Below are 17,715 nucleotides of genomic sequence, written 5' to 3'. Positions count from 1 at the left end.
AATTGATAATTAATTAAATAGTTTGCACAGTTTTGAGAACTAAACGATTATTAAGTTAAGTTAAGTATGAGTTTGATAAGTGATGTTATATTTGGTATCATAGTTGTAAAAGTACCTATCGTAATGAGGTCACAAACTTGCCTAAAGAAGACTTCAAATCACACATTTTATAAATAGTTTTTGAATATTATTTTTCCAATACAGATGATAGAGCTTGATTCTTAAGACAAGCGCAAAACTTCTTGGATGTGCGATCCTGAACACAAAAAGAATCCTCGCGATAGGAATTGAGTCGTGAAATGAGCTCCTCGCGAATAATCACATAGCTAGCATCCTGATTAGATGACAAAGTGGCACGAAATAGTCCACCATTTGGTTTGGTGGTGAACTTGAAGCGATACGAGTCCAAACCATTGGGGGAATAAACTTCCTGACCCTTTTCATTAAAGAACTGTCGACGCTCGGCCAGCAGGAGTTTGCGAAGATTCAGATGATAGCACTGCTTTTCATGATTCATCTTGATCAGATACTGATTGATTCGATACACAACTAACCTGGCCAGATCCTGCAGTCTGTCGGTTACCGAAACTTGCTTGTAGAGCTCACAGGAGCACCAATGAACCGGAATGGAGGCATCTTCGCAGCTGCGATTTTCGGGAAGGATGTGCAGCAAGGATTGACAGCCAACGCAGTGGGGACCCTCGAAAAATGTCAAACGAGGATGCAATAATTGAAGCAAGTGCTTGAATGTCAGATGTAAATCGTAGGGGGTGCTCAGATGTCTCTGATTTAAGTCCAGAGCACGGACAACTGATGGGTATTTCCGGCGATACCAGGGGGGCAGGTATATATGAAGCATGGGCAAACGTTCCTCCAGAAAACTTGAGGGCAAGTCCATGAGGGGTCCAGTACGCTGTCCATGATCACTGAGCAGAATAACTATGGATCTATCGAACAAACCAAGTGTCTTGTATCGCTCCAGATAACTCACAAAATCTCTATCTACACTGGCCGGACCAGAAAAATCATCATGACTGAAACTATTCATCCAGAACAGGCCAAAAAGTGGCTTTGGTGTCTCCTTAACAAAACGTTGCACCATCTGCTGACAATAATCGAGAACATATCGATAACTTTGCCTGCGACCCACGCAATAATCGTATCCTAGATGCTCCACTTTATCCATTAGCTGTTCGATCGCCTGTAGAAATGGACGTAGATAATAATCTACAGGTTGTCGCTCGAAGCCGTGAAGAAAATAGTGAAAGGTATCAATGGAGCTCAAGTCTTCGGCATAGGCCGTCAAATAACCAGCACTGTGGTAATGATTCCAGATATAGGTATATGCATCCAGACAGCCGGGTCTCCTCACATCGCAGTAATACTTCCATTGTTTTGCTGTGCGACCCGTCAATAGTGCTAGAAGATTAGGCAATGTATTATCCCCGACTTTGTTATAGCCAAGCATCTCGAACCATCCTGGCTGGCGTACAAACTTGGCTGTGAGTGGCATAGTTCTTTGGAAGTTCACCTGCGACATGGCATCAATGCCCAACAATATAACATTTGGATGGGTTCGACTTCGTTCCTCATCGATCCTATCGTTGCGATCTAGTGGATGCTGAATAAAGGCGAAGGCATCGCGTTGTAGTACTCGGGATTTGTTGCCCAGCTCGTGACACTCTACAATAATGCCTTGAATGTGTCGCGGCACCAACCAATCCTGTTCAAAATAAATGGACTGCGATGTCCTGAAAAGTACAGAGATTAAATTAAATTGTTAAATTTTGAAGGAGGACCTCCTCACCAAACAACAGAATCATTCTGTCCACGACCTATCTCAATGTAGGTACAGCCATAGCTCGATATATTAGAAATCAACTCTGGTAAATATTCGTTTATATGAAGCCTATATCGTCGTCTTTCGGGATCATAAAGAACAGTCACCAAGTCTGGTTGATTCGTACATTGCTTCAATTCGGTGGGCTTAAATAATCTCATACTATCGATTGAAAATGGATCTAATCGCGGTATCTTGCATTTCTGACTAAATACACAGAAATCTTTCATCTGGGCACTCTTATTATTCATTTTTTTTGTTGTGTTTTCCACATATGTTATCTTTGAGTGAGATCCATTATATTCTGTGTATTGTGTGGATTGTTTCTTAGCTACAAATCTCATGTTACGATTTACGAACATTAAAGTTATAATAAGTACAACGACAAGTAAAGTTTTCCCACAATTGCCAATCAAGTGACGATACATAGTCGAAGTTGTGAATATTGTGTGTGACTATTTGTGAAATTTAATTAAAACGTTTCTATTTAATTTTGACTTAAGAATCTAAGCAGCCTTTTTTGTTTTTAAGATTTATTCTTGAAATCTGTTAAGGCTAGAAATTAAATATGGCATTCATATTGAGCGATCTGGCAACGCTCTAGCTGAACCGACCGCAGAGTAGAGAGCAAACATAGCATTAAATTTTAAAGTTTACAATTTAGTTAAACTTAAGGAGTCGCACTGTTCGGACGCCATCAAAAACAGTTGAAAAGCACTCGCGGTGTCGCGCAAATCGAATAAAACAAATTAAAACGTAAGCATTTAAAGCAATAAATTTACAGTAATGTTGTAAGAATATGCCAAAAAAGAATAAAACAAATGTGTTCCATATATACCATATATACAGCAAAAGTTGATAACACTAAGTTCACTGTGACTATACAATATATACATATTCATATACATACATAACCTTGCAAATTACCCGCAGTTTAAATTTAACTCTGGGATTTGTTTCTCATTTTCGTTTAATCACGGAGGTAAATTATTTTTGCCTTTTATTAATGGAGAATCTTTTGTTTATTTTAATTAAATTATGTCTGCCTTGTCTTCTTTATGACCCGTATTGATTTAATTAATATAGACAGTTAAATCTTTTTTTTTTTTTTAAATTGTGCGCATCTTATTTACGAAATTTTGAATTTAAATAATAAAGATACTTCTACTATTACTACTCATTATATGAATATCCAAATTTTAAATATATATAAAGCTCTTTGCCCTGATCAAATTACTGACTTATTATTGTGGAGCCCAAACGGCTCCATACAACATACATAAATGACAGAAATTCAATTTGCAATTAGACAAAGTTTCGATAAATTCGAATTACAAGTGGATAAAATTTAAGGTCACACTACTAAGGTTTTGCTTAATATGATGTGTATTTATTACCATCTGATACATTATTATTTGTATACCAGAAATCTTTTTGTTAATCAAAGTTTAAATAGTCTCGTTTAAAGACGAAAAGCCTAAGGTATATCCCTAAAAGGGAATGACATTTTACCGATACACCTTATATCAACTCTTTAAAAAAAAAAAATAGAAAGACTAAAAGTAACAATAATAATGCAACTCTGATATCCCGTTTGCAACTCGTTTTTTGACCCAATCACAATAAAGATATTTGCAATTCGAAGATTACGACCAGAGCTTGATTTGAGAAAACTAACAAAGACAATAATGTTTGTGTTTTTACGATTGTTTAAAAAAGACTAATAAAATTCGGATAATAAACGTAAATAAAACAAAACGACTTAAATATATTGAAAACCTCAGCTTAAATAATAATTAATAAACTATTTTCAGTGCATCTACCTAAACCGGTACAATATTCGTAATAACTCCTTTAAATATTATGACAGAAGTAGTTTAGGCAAGTTGTTTCACGCCACAGAAATTGAGCAAATTTATCAAAATGTGCTGTTTACTGCTGTTTCTTATTTCGATCTCATATTTGGACGTCATTAGCTCATGTAAGTAACGGATTTGTATTTAATGAATTGTATTAAAATATTTTATTCAAACTTTTTTTCTTGTAGTAGTTATTTAATGAATTGGATTAAAATATTTTATTCAAACCCTTTTTCTTGTGACAATAATATTTATGACTTTGTTCGCTTACCATTAAAAAAAGACAATGATCAAAAATTTTTTTAAATTAAATAAAATTTAAAAATATTGCGTTCTCCGTAACTTTTAAATAAATATTAAAATCAAGGCTGCAAACATCCAAACTTTTATTAAAGGTTCGGTTCGGCGGTTCGAGCCACAGAGCAAAACATCGGCTCGGTTTGCGAATTGGTTTATATACCCCCTGCACCTAAGATTTGTGTTCGAACCTATGTTCAATTTCATACAAAAACAACATTTTTATTGCTATACATTTTTATCTTCATTTTAAACTAATTAAATTTTTTCTTTTAAAAGAAATCAAATTTTGATGATAATTAAAATGTATTTGAAGATTTTAATGTGACTTATTTTAATCCAAAGTCTCAAATAATTGCTAAATATTAGAAAACCATAAAATTTATGCAATTATTTTTTTTTTTAGAACCGAACCTTTTATTTTAGAGAGCGGTTCGGTTTAGGTTCTGGTTCGCAAAATAATTTTAAGGGTTCGGTTCATGATCCGGTTCAGGCTGCTTAAAAACCCGAACCGAACCGCTTCCGGTTTGCAGCCTTGATTAAAATAAACTTATTATTCAGGTATGGTAAAATACAAACTTAAAATAAGACTTTACTTAATTTAAATTATTGAAATATAAGTTTTTGTGTAAGCCATGGTACTAGCCACAGTATATTTCTTTCGCATTAAAGTATGAAGTTAGAAATTGATTTCACAATTATTATTTTCGATCCTTGCTAGTGTCTTGTATCTTGTGTATCTATCTTTGCTAATAAATGTTACTAACGATAGTGTCTGGCCATGAACGTCATGTGAAGGACAATGATTTACTGGTCAATTGTGGCAAAGATCTGGGTCTCCCAAAGATAACGCCCTGCATGGACTCACTTAAACTGGAATCCCGCACAAATTATACGCTTCTTTGCGAGGCCAGAGAACGTATTGAATGGTATTTTTTGTATAAGAATATTGGGATACTCGAAGTCATTGACCATATTGAAGATCCGGAGCGACCCTTTGGCATTAAGATCCATTTGATGTCGGTTAATGTTTTTAATGTGGGCGCCTATTATTGCATCAAGTCCTCGATGAGACCCACAGCAGAAACGTGGTCGGAGGAGACACTAACTGAATTGGTTAACAACAACGATGCTAGCACAATCTACGTTTATGTGAATGACACGCAAAATTTACTTGTGCCCTTAGAGACTTCATTATTAGATGCTCGACAGTTCACGAATGTAACTGTTCCCTGCAAGCCGGCAATGCCTGAAACGGAGGTAATACTGAAATCATACGGAAGGCATAAAAAGGTTAGTACATCAGGCCATTCCAGATAATTTGAATATTTCTCACAATCACACTCTTTTTCATATGTTCTCTATAAATACTCTCTGTTTTAATTTCGCAGTTCAGAAAAATAATGCCCACAAGAGTTTCAGATAAAATCCAACAACGGAATTAATATATTATCAATAAACTTTCAAAATCATCACATACAAAGATTAAACTTATATACGAACTATTTCAAGATATAATGCAAGTATTGCGGATAGACCAAGTATTTTACTCTCCATACTAATCTAATATCGTTTGTAAATACTGAATACCTCCTTTTAATACAATATTCTTATAATAAATATCTTGTGATGTGTAGGCATCCCTTAGACAAGAACTTTCAGTTTCTTCTCTTTCGTTCAAGAGAATATATAGTCGCTTCACTTAAGCTCAACTCTACCAATTGAAAGCTGATATCTTAAGATTAGTGAAATAATATATTATATTAATCATCCGTAGGAAATTTCCAGTAAGTTTTTCGGTGGATACGACCCAAAGCGCGGATTCATTATGGAAATAGGAAGCGCTACCGATGATGACGAATTTTATTGCAAGCACAATACACTGTCTCGGCATTCTACTATTGGTATCTCGATTTTCATACGCTTTATTGACCAAAGTGAGTTACCGACCCCCAAAGTTTGTATTTGAGATTTTAATATTTATATTATAAAAAGTAAATGATTCGTAATCTTTGAAGATTTATCTGTCCAATACAAACTTTACTTTTACAATCGCTTCAATCAACAATTATTTTTAAATGTTAAATAACATAGTCCACTTACCATCCCCACTATTTGATAGTACCAAAATCAAGTTATCTTGAAGTGTGGCAGCCCTTCAATCAATATACTTTTCACGAGGTCGCCAATACAACGATACGGATGACAGTCAGCTATAAAGGCTTTCCACAGCCCACATTCAGGTGGTACAAGCCCAACGACATTGAGGTCCGGGAATCCGAACAAAACTTTACGATAATCACCACTGTGTCTAACACCACACTGCAACTCTTAAGTGCTCAGATAGAACACAGCGGCACCTACAGTCTCAAGGTCACCAATGGCATCGATGTCAGAGGACTGTACTTTAATGTGAGAGTCTCATCAGGCCCAGTTCTCAGAATGAATGTTGCCTACGATGTGAGTCCAGGCATCGAAGCGTTGTTTACCTGTACCGTTCGATCATTCCCACTAGCTGTAATGACATTCCTATTTAAGCCGTGTAGCCTAAAGCCTCGTTGGCCCTCCTGTGCGGTTGAGTCACAAGAATTTGATGTAGGTTTTGAATTTATAAAATTTTATTAAACAAGCCTATCTAACATTATGTACATAATATCTGTTGTTATCACAAGCTATCCGCCTACTTGAAAGACTGCTTTTAGTCAAATCTGGTTATGGCAAAAATCTTTAATCTATTGTGCAACAACATTCAGTTCAATATACAAATTATAAATAAAAATAAAAATTAATAAAATAAAATAAGCGAGAATTGGCATTGTGCCCTGTGCGCAAAAACGGTGAGCTTCTTTGTACATAAAAATTACTTTTTGCGCAGTGCCGAATGCCAATTTTCGCTTTTTATTTTTATTAATTTATATTTTTATTTATACTTTTTAGATTAAACTGAATTTTGTTCGTCACAAAATTGGATATCCGAAATTTTGGGCTAGAAATTGCTTTCGTCACTAGACTTTTACCTCGTGTAGAGGTTTTTTTTTTGGTTTATTAGAAATTTTTGCAATTGCTTTTGCTTTTGACATTGTAACTTTATCATTAATGCAGGCATATAGTAAAGTATATACATTTATTTGTTGAATTTCTTTCATATTTAAAAACATTTTTTCTTCTCGCTTCGCTCCCGTTGCTACAGTCGAGCATACTCTACTGTCGGACACCCCGTACTTACTATGAAAAAAAAAAGTTTTTCATACTAAGACTTGGATTTCGCCCGATCGGTCCTATGACAGCTATATGATATAGTGGTCCGATTTGAACCAACTTTGGTCAGGATATATAAAACCAAGTTAAATGCATATTGTATGCATAATCATAAAACAAAAAGTTCTTTACAGTAAAACTTGATTTTCGCCTGATTGGTCCTATGACAGCTATATGACATGAACCAACTTCAGTCAGGATGTATAAAACTAACTTAAATGCATATTCTATCAATTTGGTTAAAATATCTCATAAAACCGAAAAGTTTTTCATACTAAAACCTAATCTTGATCCGATCGGTTCTATGACAGCTATATGATCTAGTGGTCCGATTTGAACCAACTTTGGTTAGGATATATAAAATCAAGTTAAATGCATATTGTATCAGAATGCATATTTAGAAATCTCATAAAACCGAAAAGTTTTCCGTACTAAAACGTGATTTTCGACCGACAGAAAAATGTATAAATTCAGCTCACGGGTAATATCTTTCAAACCCCTCAGCCAAAGTTTATGTTTCATATACCAAAAAACGCAAAATGTTACGTACTACATACTCAAATTTAATATAAATGGAATTCATCCCCATCACTACATTTAAGCTTCTTTAGCGCTTTGATGCAAACAGACAAACAGACAGACAGACAAACATACTGACTTTTTATTTCATTTTGAGGAGTCCACTAAAAATTTCAAATTTATTTATCTTTTGAACGAGTTATCGGATTTGGGTGATCGAGGTATCAATCGACGCGTATTTTTACTTTAATTTAAAATTTACCAGAAGGCCCCAACAGCCCCATTAGCTGCAATCATTCGCACCCTTTGTTCTGGTTTCGTCACTAGCGCGAGCTGCCGTCCGCAGTGATTCTAACATTCCCCAAGAAAACCATTTCTTAACAATTTAAATATCACTAGCTCAATAATGGTATTTTATACAATTACTTAGTTTAACCAAATAATGTACAAATTCTAATTATGTTCTCTTGATCGCTACACTCAACTTTTTTTTATTTTGCCGATTATGTAGGCTTACCTCAAATCACATAATTGTTCAACATCGAGATAATACCAATAACTAAAAATTTTATTCTTAAAACCAAATAATAATCAGAAACATATCCTTATAAACAGTATATATCTCTAACTCGCATTACTGGAAAATCAAGAGAAGAGTTTGCACAGGATGTGGTCTTCACACCCAAAGAACCTGGAATTATCTTATGTGTTGCGCAAAATGTTGTGAACCATAATTTAGTTACTTCCGTGGCCAGCGCATATGTACGCATAGTTGATATAGCGGAAAACATTAGCATTGGCGGGCTAGACCGGAGGCGTAAAATAACCAACGGTGACCAAGTGACTCTAACTTGTGGTGCGTCGGCATATTATTTTGATGATCACTTGAAATGGTATCACGATGGCAAATTGGTCATCGAAACTCCAGGTAAGTTAATGGCATTTATTTGTTATATCTAACACTTATCTATTAGATATCACCATGGAGACCAACAGCACGGATTATTCTTACAAAAAGTCGATTAAATTCCGTGCAATTTCCGATGTGAATAATGGAATCTATACGTGTCGTGCACGATACAATAATGAATCGGATAAATACGCCCATCGCGAGATCCTTGTCAATGTACACGATTCAATGAAGCCGCAGTGGGACTCCACGAATTTAAATGCCAAGTCGAAGATTGAACGGAAGTTGGGTGATAGTTTGGATCTGTATTGCAAATCGAAGGCCATGCCGACGGCAACTGTGAGATGGTATAGGGACGAAGAGGAGTTACAAGAGACGCGTCACATCCTCATTTCGGAAGACGAGACGACACTGCAGATTCCGATTCTCCATCCCAGAGACTATGGCATCTTCAGGTGTGTAGTAGAGAATCGATTAGGCAGCATTGAGAACTCCGTCACTGTGGTGATTACTGGTAAACCAAATCCTTTAACATTACTGACCTTCTTAATCGAATCTTAACTTTGGTTCCGTTTTTTGTAGACCTACCTGGCGTAAGCCTATATTGGATTTGGACGGGTGCTACGTTTTTTATTGCCCTGATTGCATTGTGCGCCTATCTGGCCATTAGCTTTTGTAAGGAGCGCAAACGTCATCTGGCATTGAAGGCCGCTGGCCTGGTCAACTTCGATGAGGGCGCTGTGGAGCAGATTAATCCCGAGCTACCGTTGGATGAGCAAGCGGAACTGCTGCCCTACGATCGTCGATTCGAGTTTCCACGCGAAAAACTGAAGCTGGGCAAACAACTGGGCGCTGGTGCCTTTGGTGTGGTGCTCCAGGGCGAGGCCCGAGGCATCCGGAGCAATGAAGCCGTCTCCACAGTCGCTGTCAAAATGGTTAAGAGCACCACCGACGCGGAAGTGGTGCGTGCACTGGTCTCGGAATTGAAGATCATGGTGCACTTGGGTCAACATTTAAATGTTGTAAATCTGCTGGGTGCCGTCACCAAGAATATTAACAAACGTAAGTTAAACTTATACCATTTTTAACTTTCCAGAGTGAAATTTAATGTTTTCCAGTCGAGCTTATGGTCATTGTGGAGTATTGTCGTTTTGGGAATATTCAAAACTTTCTGCTTCATAACCGCAAGTGCTTCATCAATCAGATTAATCCCATCAATGATCGAATTGATGTGAACATCTTGAAACAACCCAGCTCTGACAACTTTAATCAGCTTCGGTAAGTCCACAATTATTACCTGTGTTAATACTATACTATTAATCAAGGCTGCAAAACGGTTCTGAACCGAACTTCGTAGAACCACTTCGGTTCGGATTTTTAAACAGTCTGCACCGGATCATGAAGAGAACCCTTGAAAATATTTACTTTGCGAACCAGAACCATAATCAAACCGCTTTCTAAAAAAAAGGCTCGGTTCGAAAAAAAAAACAATTACTCAAATTTTATGGTTTTCTAATTATTTGAGACATCGGAAAGTAGTTCATATTGAAATCTTCAAATAAATTTCGATTATCATCAAAATTTGATTATTTAGAAAAAAAAATTTAGTTAGTTCAAAATGTAGAGAAAAATTAATAACAATAAAAATATTTTTTAACCAAGGCTCGAGCCCATACCTTTGGTTCAGGGGTATATAAACCAATCCACTTGCTCTATGGTTCGAACCGCCGAGCCGATCCTTAAACCAAATTTGGGAGGTTTGCAGCCTTGCTCTTAATAAATTTCAGCTCATCTTAATGAATTTAATGTTCACTGAATTTGTTGTAATCTTGTTCTTTCGTTTATGGTCCTCACATATCTGCATGACTTTATGTGTCTGTGCATCTGACCAAAATAATAATGCCTCCAGTGATGGTAATTGTGTTGGTAGTGCTGTTGGCTTAATGTATGCTGATGTCGGTTTCCCGGACTATCCATATGCTCAAAATCACCGCAAAAATTTCGATAATGATCCACGCTCTGACACACAATCCGGCCGTACCACATTCGATGATTGTAATATGAGCACTTGCGTTACACAGTCTACTGTTCAAGAGGGTAAATCTCTCAGACCAGATAAGCAGCTATAACTTTACTTAATCCTCTATCAAACTTCATCAGATGATAATCATGTGATGTCCAATAACTCGATACAGTCAGTTTGTTGCTCCAATTACAACACAGATTTAACGGAGACGATGATGGTGAGTACCACAGATTTGGTCATCTGGGCTTTCCAGGTGGCACGTGGCATGGACTATTTATCCTCTAAGAAGGTGCTCCATGGCGATCTCGCTGCCAGGAACATTCTTCTCTGCGAGGACAATGTCGTCAAAATCTGTGACTTTGGTCTGGCACGCTCCATGTACAGGGACAACAACTATAAGAAATCTGGTAAGAAACATAATATTTATCACAAGAAGTGTAAAGCGTGTATATTTAAATTTATTATATTATTTCACAGAGAACTGTTAATGTTTATCAATATTTTCTAAATTAGAAGTGTTTGCTAGTATTCAACAGATAACAACACGTTTATTGATTTTTAATTTATTTCTCCTAGCACAATAGTTATAAATGTATTCTGTTTTTGGAGCCCTTAATAATCTTTTTTGTGTCAATATTTTTTATGAAAAAAAAACGAAAATCAAATGCTACATTTTCTTTATTTTCTTAATGGCTTCCAGAAAATCGTAAACTGCCCATCAAGTGGCTGGCGCTGGAATCCCTAAGCGATCGTGTGTTTAGCACCTACAGCGATGTTTGGTCCTTTGGCATTGTGCTTTGGGAGTTCTTCTCGCTAGCGAAGGTTCCATATCCTGGTATTGAACCCAATCAGGAGTTCTTCAACAATTTGAAGCATGGCTATCGCATGGAGAAGCCGCCTTATGCGAACCAAGACCTCTATGAGATAATGCTGGAGTGTTGGCGAAAGAGGTGATGCAGTTTTTAGACTTTCACTTCCTTATGCTTTAATCGATTTATTATCTTTTATCATTAGTCCTGAGAGCAGACCTCTGTTCGGTGAACTGGAAAAACGTTTTGCAAAAATGTTAGGCAAGGATTTGGCAAACGTAAGTAAATGAAGAGTTTGGCTGAATCCTATTAAGATATTTATTTGGCATAGCACTATATGGATATGAACGATCCTTATATGCGCTCGAACTCAGAGTACATGAAGAATCAACCCATAGACTATTTGTCAATGATGGGATCACCAGATGAGTTTGCATCTTCCGCACCACGTTATGTCAATGGTCACATAATGTCCAATATAGGTAAGTACACATTGAATTTGTGTTATGCTTGTGTATGGTAGCAAACCACCCTGCATATACTAACCCATCCACAGGAAGTGCAGAATCGTCCGATGATTATCTACAAACGAATGCAGTCGATCAAGCGCCCGAGGAGATTCCAATGTTACTTCGATCATCCTTATCATATGGCGAACGGAGTCCCGAGCAAGTAAGCAGATTCCCTCAGGCCTTAAAGCAATATGCGACGTCAACCCCCTTACCAAGTAAACCCCTCAATGTAGATTGCGAAATTTATGTGAAGGTGAAGAATCCACGTGAAAATCTTGCCAACAAAGCTGCACACGGGAAAATCAACACAGATACCTTTTCGAATCCCAGCTACCAGCCGCTAACAGTTGTTAACGAGAATGAGGAGCGAAGGAGCTTCTTTGAGGTCAGAAATAAGAAATCAAAAAATAGTTAAAAAATTAAATAGTTAGTCGACTCGATTTTTGACTCCAAGAAACGCGTTTGTGTTATTTGTCTTATGTTTGGTGTCAGAAGTATGTGAGCTTAAACAACTTAAAAACACTTTTATACAAGCTCACAATAAATGTTGTTTGTAAAACCAAACTTGAAATTTAAGATTTCTAATAAACATATTTATTAATTATTATATGTTGCATCTGTGAAAACTACGGATAGTTGGCCAAATATATATTTAAAAAAAAATATAATTTACTAACATGCATTTAATTTTATTTTATTTATAAGCTCAAAATATGAAAATTCACTCAAAATATGTGATTTTAATACTTAAGATTTTGTGTAAGCATGTTAAGCGACTAATGACAAATAATATAGTTCATCTATATCAAAATTTTGTAATTTCTGTGTATTATTTTCCAGCTTTTCTGATTTTGTCTCTTCTTTGTAATCTTCTTTGTAGGCATCGATATAAGTGTGGCAGGCAAATCAATTATTGGACGAGATAAGCGATCATTGTCTGAGTAAAAATTGTACTATCACATTTACACACACACATACATATAGTATTTCGAAAATAAAAGACTTTTAATTTTTGTTTTTAATTATTGAGAGGAGATTGTCTATATATATAATAGTATTAAGGCTACGAGTATTCTATTATATATAGTATAGTATTGAGAAGTATTATCTGCTAGGACTTAAGATCACTAAAACATATGCAGTACAATTTGGCGATTTTATCATTGATACATGTGGAATCTTCGGCATAGGAGTTTGTCCGACTTATGCTCTCCACGTTGACCTTAACGGCTTCTGTGATATTGTTGAAAACAACAGTTGCCTGAAAATCGGCGCTATTCTGTTTAACCTTAAACTTAGTACGATAGATAGCGGTCTCCAGTTCGGGCAATTCATCATCCCAAGTGATTTCCAATCCGGTTTTAATTTCCGTGTTGTGAATATAGTTTAAGCTGAGATTGCTGCACAAATGACTTAGATTTTTGAGCACAAAATACTCGTTCATCTGCTCGATAACACGTGGAGCTATCCTCTCACTCCAATCAAGAGACCTAATGGGTTTATATGGCTCGCACGTGCACCAATGATCCGCGATTCCTGCCTCGGGGCAGGTGCGATTTTCGGCGATGGGATAGAATAGGGATTGACAGGTGGGACAATCGTAAGATATGGGTAACTTCGGTCCATCCGGGGTACCACCCATTTCAATAATGTGTTTCAGAGTATTGTGTAGATCAAAATTGGAGCTGAGTCGATGTTGATTCAGATCCAGGGCTGCTGTATACTCTGGATACTGCTTACGGAACCAGGGCGGCAGATAGATGAACATCATCGGTAGTCGCTCCTCCAGATATCCCTCGGGCAAGCTTAGAATATTGCCATAACGTACACCATGATCGGCAAAGAATATCATTATGGTATGCTCCAGAGATCCATCCTTCTCATAGTCCAGCAGATCCCCGAGAATCTTATGCTGCATCGCCGAGGGCATGAAGTAGTCATCGTGGCTGAAGTGATTCGACCAGAACATACCAAAAATGGGACGTTCTTCCACATAACGCTGCATGAACTGTCTACAATAATCGTAGATATAACTGTTGGCCAATCGACGACCATAACAATAGGTCATCCGACAATCTGGACAGTTGTAATTATCCATCTTGCTCTCCAGAGCTCTCAGGAATGGACGAAAATAGTAATCCGTTGGTTTCTTAGTAAAACCTGGCTTTAGGTAGGAAAACGTATTTGAACCACTTTCATCTTCAGCGTAAGCAGTCAAATAGCTGGCGTTTTTGAAATATTTCCATATCATTGGAATCTCGTCGAGACAACCCTTTTTATCCGTATCGCAGACGTGCTCCTTTGCCTTCTCCGGCGAATATCCACTCACAATTGCGAAAATATTCGGAAACGAATTGTCACCCACCTGAAAAATAGTCAGACTATAAGATCCGATTTATGAAACTCTCGATATACGACCTTATTGTATCCCTGCATTTCGTACCAGCCCGGTCCCTTTAGGAACTCGTATACAACGGGCATCGTACGACGCAGATTAATCCTTGACAATGTATCGATGCCATACATAATGACACTGGGCTTTCGAGGCGGTGGAGCTCTTTCTTTCCTTGGCTTGACTGCAGGTTGTTTCTCCTGATATTGGATAAACATATAGGCGTCTTTTTGTATCTTCACTGGAGGTACCTCGGCTGTTTCACAATCCAACAACATTCCGTCCACGTGCAATGGCACCACATAATCCTGAGAGAAGTATTTACTCGGAGCGAGCCTGAAAATAAAAATTGTATTAGCTTACAACAATAACAAAAATCTCAAATTTATTCGAAAAAGGCTGCCTATTCTTAGAACTATTTTTAAACTGCAAAAAGTGTGTTTCCCTAATAAAATCATAATAATTAATGAGCTAAATATGCCAGAAAATGCCACAAATCTCAAAATAATTGTAATACTTAATACTAAACATTTTTTAATTGAACATTATCTTTTTGAATTTATTCTGAATTTTTTTTTTTTTTAACCTGAAGATGATGATCGTCATTTGCAATAATTAATATACCAAATTTTATGAATCTGTAGACTCTGCTTTAATTATTTTTCGCAATCACCACATTTATATAAAGTTCTATTTTGCCATTATTTTTTTTTCAAAACTCAACTAAAAGAGAGATAATTTTTTAAATTCTTTATTAATTAATTTACTAAATAAGCTAATTCTAGGAAACTTTTTATCCTTATTATCCTTATTGCAACAAAGTTACACAGTATTTTTGTTTAAAACTTAACAACTGTATGTATATTACTTTATACATAAATTAAAAAAACTTGCTTTAATTATTGTTGTTTTTATCAGTTTTAAATAACAATAACAAGTATTTGATTTATGCAATATATTTGTGCTAAACTTTTGACAATACTTGCAGATATAAGATCCATAGTCTTACGTATCGTATGTTTCCGCTTCTTGACCATGCAGGATCTCACGGTAGAAACAATTGAATTGCTTATCCGTGGAGTTAAGAAGCTTGTGTGCCACAGGTTCGTTGATATGCAACACGTATCGCTTCAGATTGACATCATAGAGGGTCGAAACCAATTCACTGTCATTTGAGCAGGGTATAAAGGTACGCGGAGAGTATTGTTTCATGGCCCCTTCACTGAAGGGGTCTATATAGGGTATCATACACTTTGAGGTGTGCACAAAGTACTTGTGATCCTTAACCTTAGGGGCATTTGCTAAATTTTCCCCAGGCGTGGGATTTGCGAATCCAGGATAAGTTTGACTACGCATTCTTGGATTATTATCGTCACTCCAAATTGGTGTATACAAAACCAAAAAGATCACAAAAATCACACAGAATATGAACCATTTAATTGAAAACTGCCCGTTGACAGCTCGAAAACCCATTATGGTGATGATGTGCTACGCAACGCGAACCAAAACAAACTAATTACTAAAGACCAAACCTGCCATCTATTCAAACATTTTTGTTCGAGTATTCGTTTCACTCTTATCAACATTCATACCAATTTCTCGTGCGTCTTTTACATTTCCCTTACAAGAGGCGGACGTGTTTCTAGTTCGACAACAAGCTGACAAGAAAACAAGCATTGGCTAACACTTCTTAAGTTATTATTTACAACAAATATAAATCAATTGTTATCTGACTCAAAGTCTATATATTATTGCCATTATTTGGTTTTTATTAAATATATTTTTTTCATATAAATAAATGGGAGCGTCGAGCGTGAAAAATTGCATAGGTATGTTTAGCGATAACGATTCAGATATATTTATTACTCAAATTTTAACTTTTAAAAAAACATAAAGACAGTTAATAGATTGTTTAAGAAAACAAGTAAAGTGTAAATAAACCTAATTAAAATGAATTAAAAAATTTTTATGTGTATATTGTTTTTAACTTATCCAAATACGTGTTGTTTTTGATGTTTTAGAACAACGCATTCCTTAAATACGATTTATAACAAGAGTGAATATTTTTACATATGTGTAAAGAAGACTTTGTGAAATTGGCTGCTTAATGCCTTACAATAAATGCCAGATATTCAATCTATTATCTGCCATAATATAACATTATAAACTAATGTTATTTAATAAAGATGAATACAAAAGGTAGAAATTAAACCTAGTAATATATGTAGATAATGAACGCAATATACTTGCCTTGCCTTTTATTTTGGTTGGTAAACTTTTTATCAGTTCAGGAGAGCTTAGTCATTTTAGAGTAATGGTTGACATGACATGATTTAAATTTTAATGTTCACACTTTGTTATTATGTCACGAATAATTTAACAACAGTAAGTTTAGGTAAGACCAAATAAATATCAAATAGTTACAATCAAACACAATGCACTATTATCATCAACATTTCTTTAAGTAAGAAAATGCTTGAAATAAGCTTAACAATATTTAAAATTATAAATTATGGACAGTTAAAGAAATCAATGATATGATTGAACTAGATGTTGTTTTAAAATTCACCAGCAAACTGTTTCCATCAAATGAGACAGCTGATTATGGCAAACGAGGTATGGGTAACAGCCAATTATAAAGTGAAATTTGAATCAAACTTGATCTGCTGATCAAGAATGTATATATACTTTATTGGGTCGGAGATGCCTCCTTCTCCATGTTACATACATTCCAACGAACACAATATACCCTTTTAATTATTTGTTAAGTAACGGGTATAAGCATTACCGTTATGTGCTTTGTAAGTCTTTGAACCAAAATCTATTATTGAAGCATACTTTTAGGTAGTGTAAATTATTCCCATAATGTTTTTATAAACATTTCTGGTAAAGTAAAGTATCTTGGTTTACTTTCTTCGAGTAAACAAACTAAACATATCAATTTATATAATATTTATTTACATATATTTACAACATTGCACACGAGTAAGTGAACAAGTTGTTTGCACTATAAAACTAAACTATGTGTTATATGTATTCATTCTTTACACTTTGCATTGTTATGTACAGTATCAAATTATAGTATAGGCCAAGTAATGTAAGATAAGAAACCATAAAACTGTAAGATAGGCTAAAGATATAGCAATATTAATAGTAGATTTATATCACACAAGCAAAGATAAGACGTAAGTTTAATGTACTAAAAGTAACGAGTGTTTGGCAATCAAGACACTAAATATGTATATCTATAGATATTACTCGTATTATTAAAAACCAAACATTGAGTAAAACAT

General features: G+C 35.6%; 3 protein-coding genes across 3 annotated transcripts; 1 reads left to right on the top strand and 2 right to left on the bottom strand.

Moving 5' to 3' along the window:
- Positions 1–67: 67 nt before the first annotated feature.
- On the bottom strand, positions 68–2,001 carry LOC117779843. The gene is made up of 2 exons (XM_034616160.1): positions 1,808–2,001; positions 68–1,751 (listed from the first exon to the last, which is right to left on the bottom strand). Exons 1-2 carry the CDS (start codon positions 1,999–2,001, stop codon positions 188–190), a joined length of 1,758 nt encoding a protein of 585 aa, XP_034472051.1. The 3' UTR covers positions 68–187.
- A 1,736-nt stretch (positions 2,002–3,737) lies between these two features.
- LOC117780193 (vascular endothelial growth factor receptor 1-like) lies at positions 3,738–12,487 on the top strand. Its single transcript, XM_034616624.1, has 14 exons — positions 3,738–3,821; positions 4,769–5,289; positions 5,774–5,933; positions 6,119–6,595; positions 8,369–8,701; positions 8,748–9,197; positions 9,266–9,745; positions 9,802–9,961; positions 10,593–10,780; positions 10,844–11,116; positions 11,410–11,659; positions 11,724–11,796; positions 11,850–12,000; positions 12,075–12,487. The coding sequence occupies exons 1-14, from the start codon at positions 3,764–3,766 to the stop codon at positions 12,443–12,445; spliced, it is 3,945 nt and encodes a 1,314-aa protein (XP_034472515.1). The 5' UTR covers positions 3,738–3,763; the 3' UTR covers positions 12,446–12,487.
- Positions 12,488–13,067: 580 nt separating this feature from the next.
- LOC117781947 lies at positions 13,068–15,929 on the bottom strand. The gene is made up of 3 exons (XM_034618834.1): positions 15,432–15,929; positions 14,449–14,758; positions 13,068–14,395 (listed from the first exon to the last, which is right to left on the bottom strand). The coding sequence occupies exons 1-3, from the start codon at positions 15,893–15,895 to the stop codon at positions 13,142–13,144; spliced, it is 2,028 nt and encodes a 675-aa protein (XP_034474725.1). The 5' UTR covers positions 15,896–15,929; the 3' UTR covers positions 13,068–13,141.
- Positions 15,930–17,715: the final 1,786 nt, after the last annotated feature.

This window comes from Drosophila innubila, assembly GCF_004354385.1.
Source record: "Drosophila innubila isolate TH190305 chromosome 2L unlocalized genomic scaffold, UK_Dinn_1.0 4_B_2L, whole genome shotgun sequence".
In the NCBI taxonomy this organism is placed as follows: domain Eukaryota; kingdom Metazoa; phylum Arthropoda; class Insecta; order Diptera; family Drosophilidae; genus Drosophila; species Drosophila innubila.
This window is presented reverse-complemented; position numbering and strand designations above follow the sequence as displayed.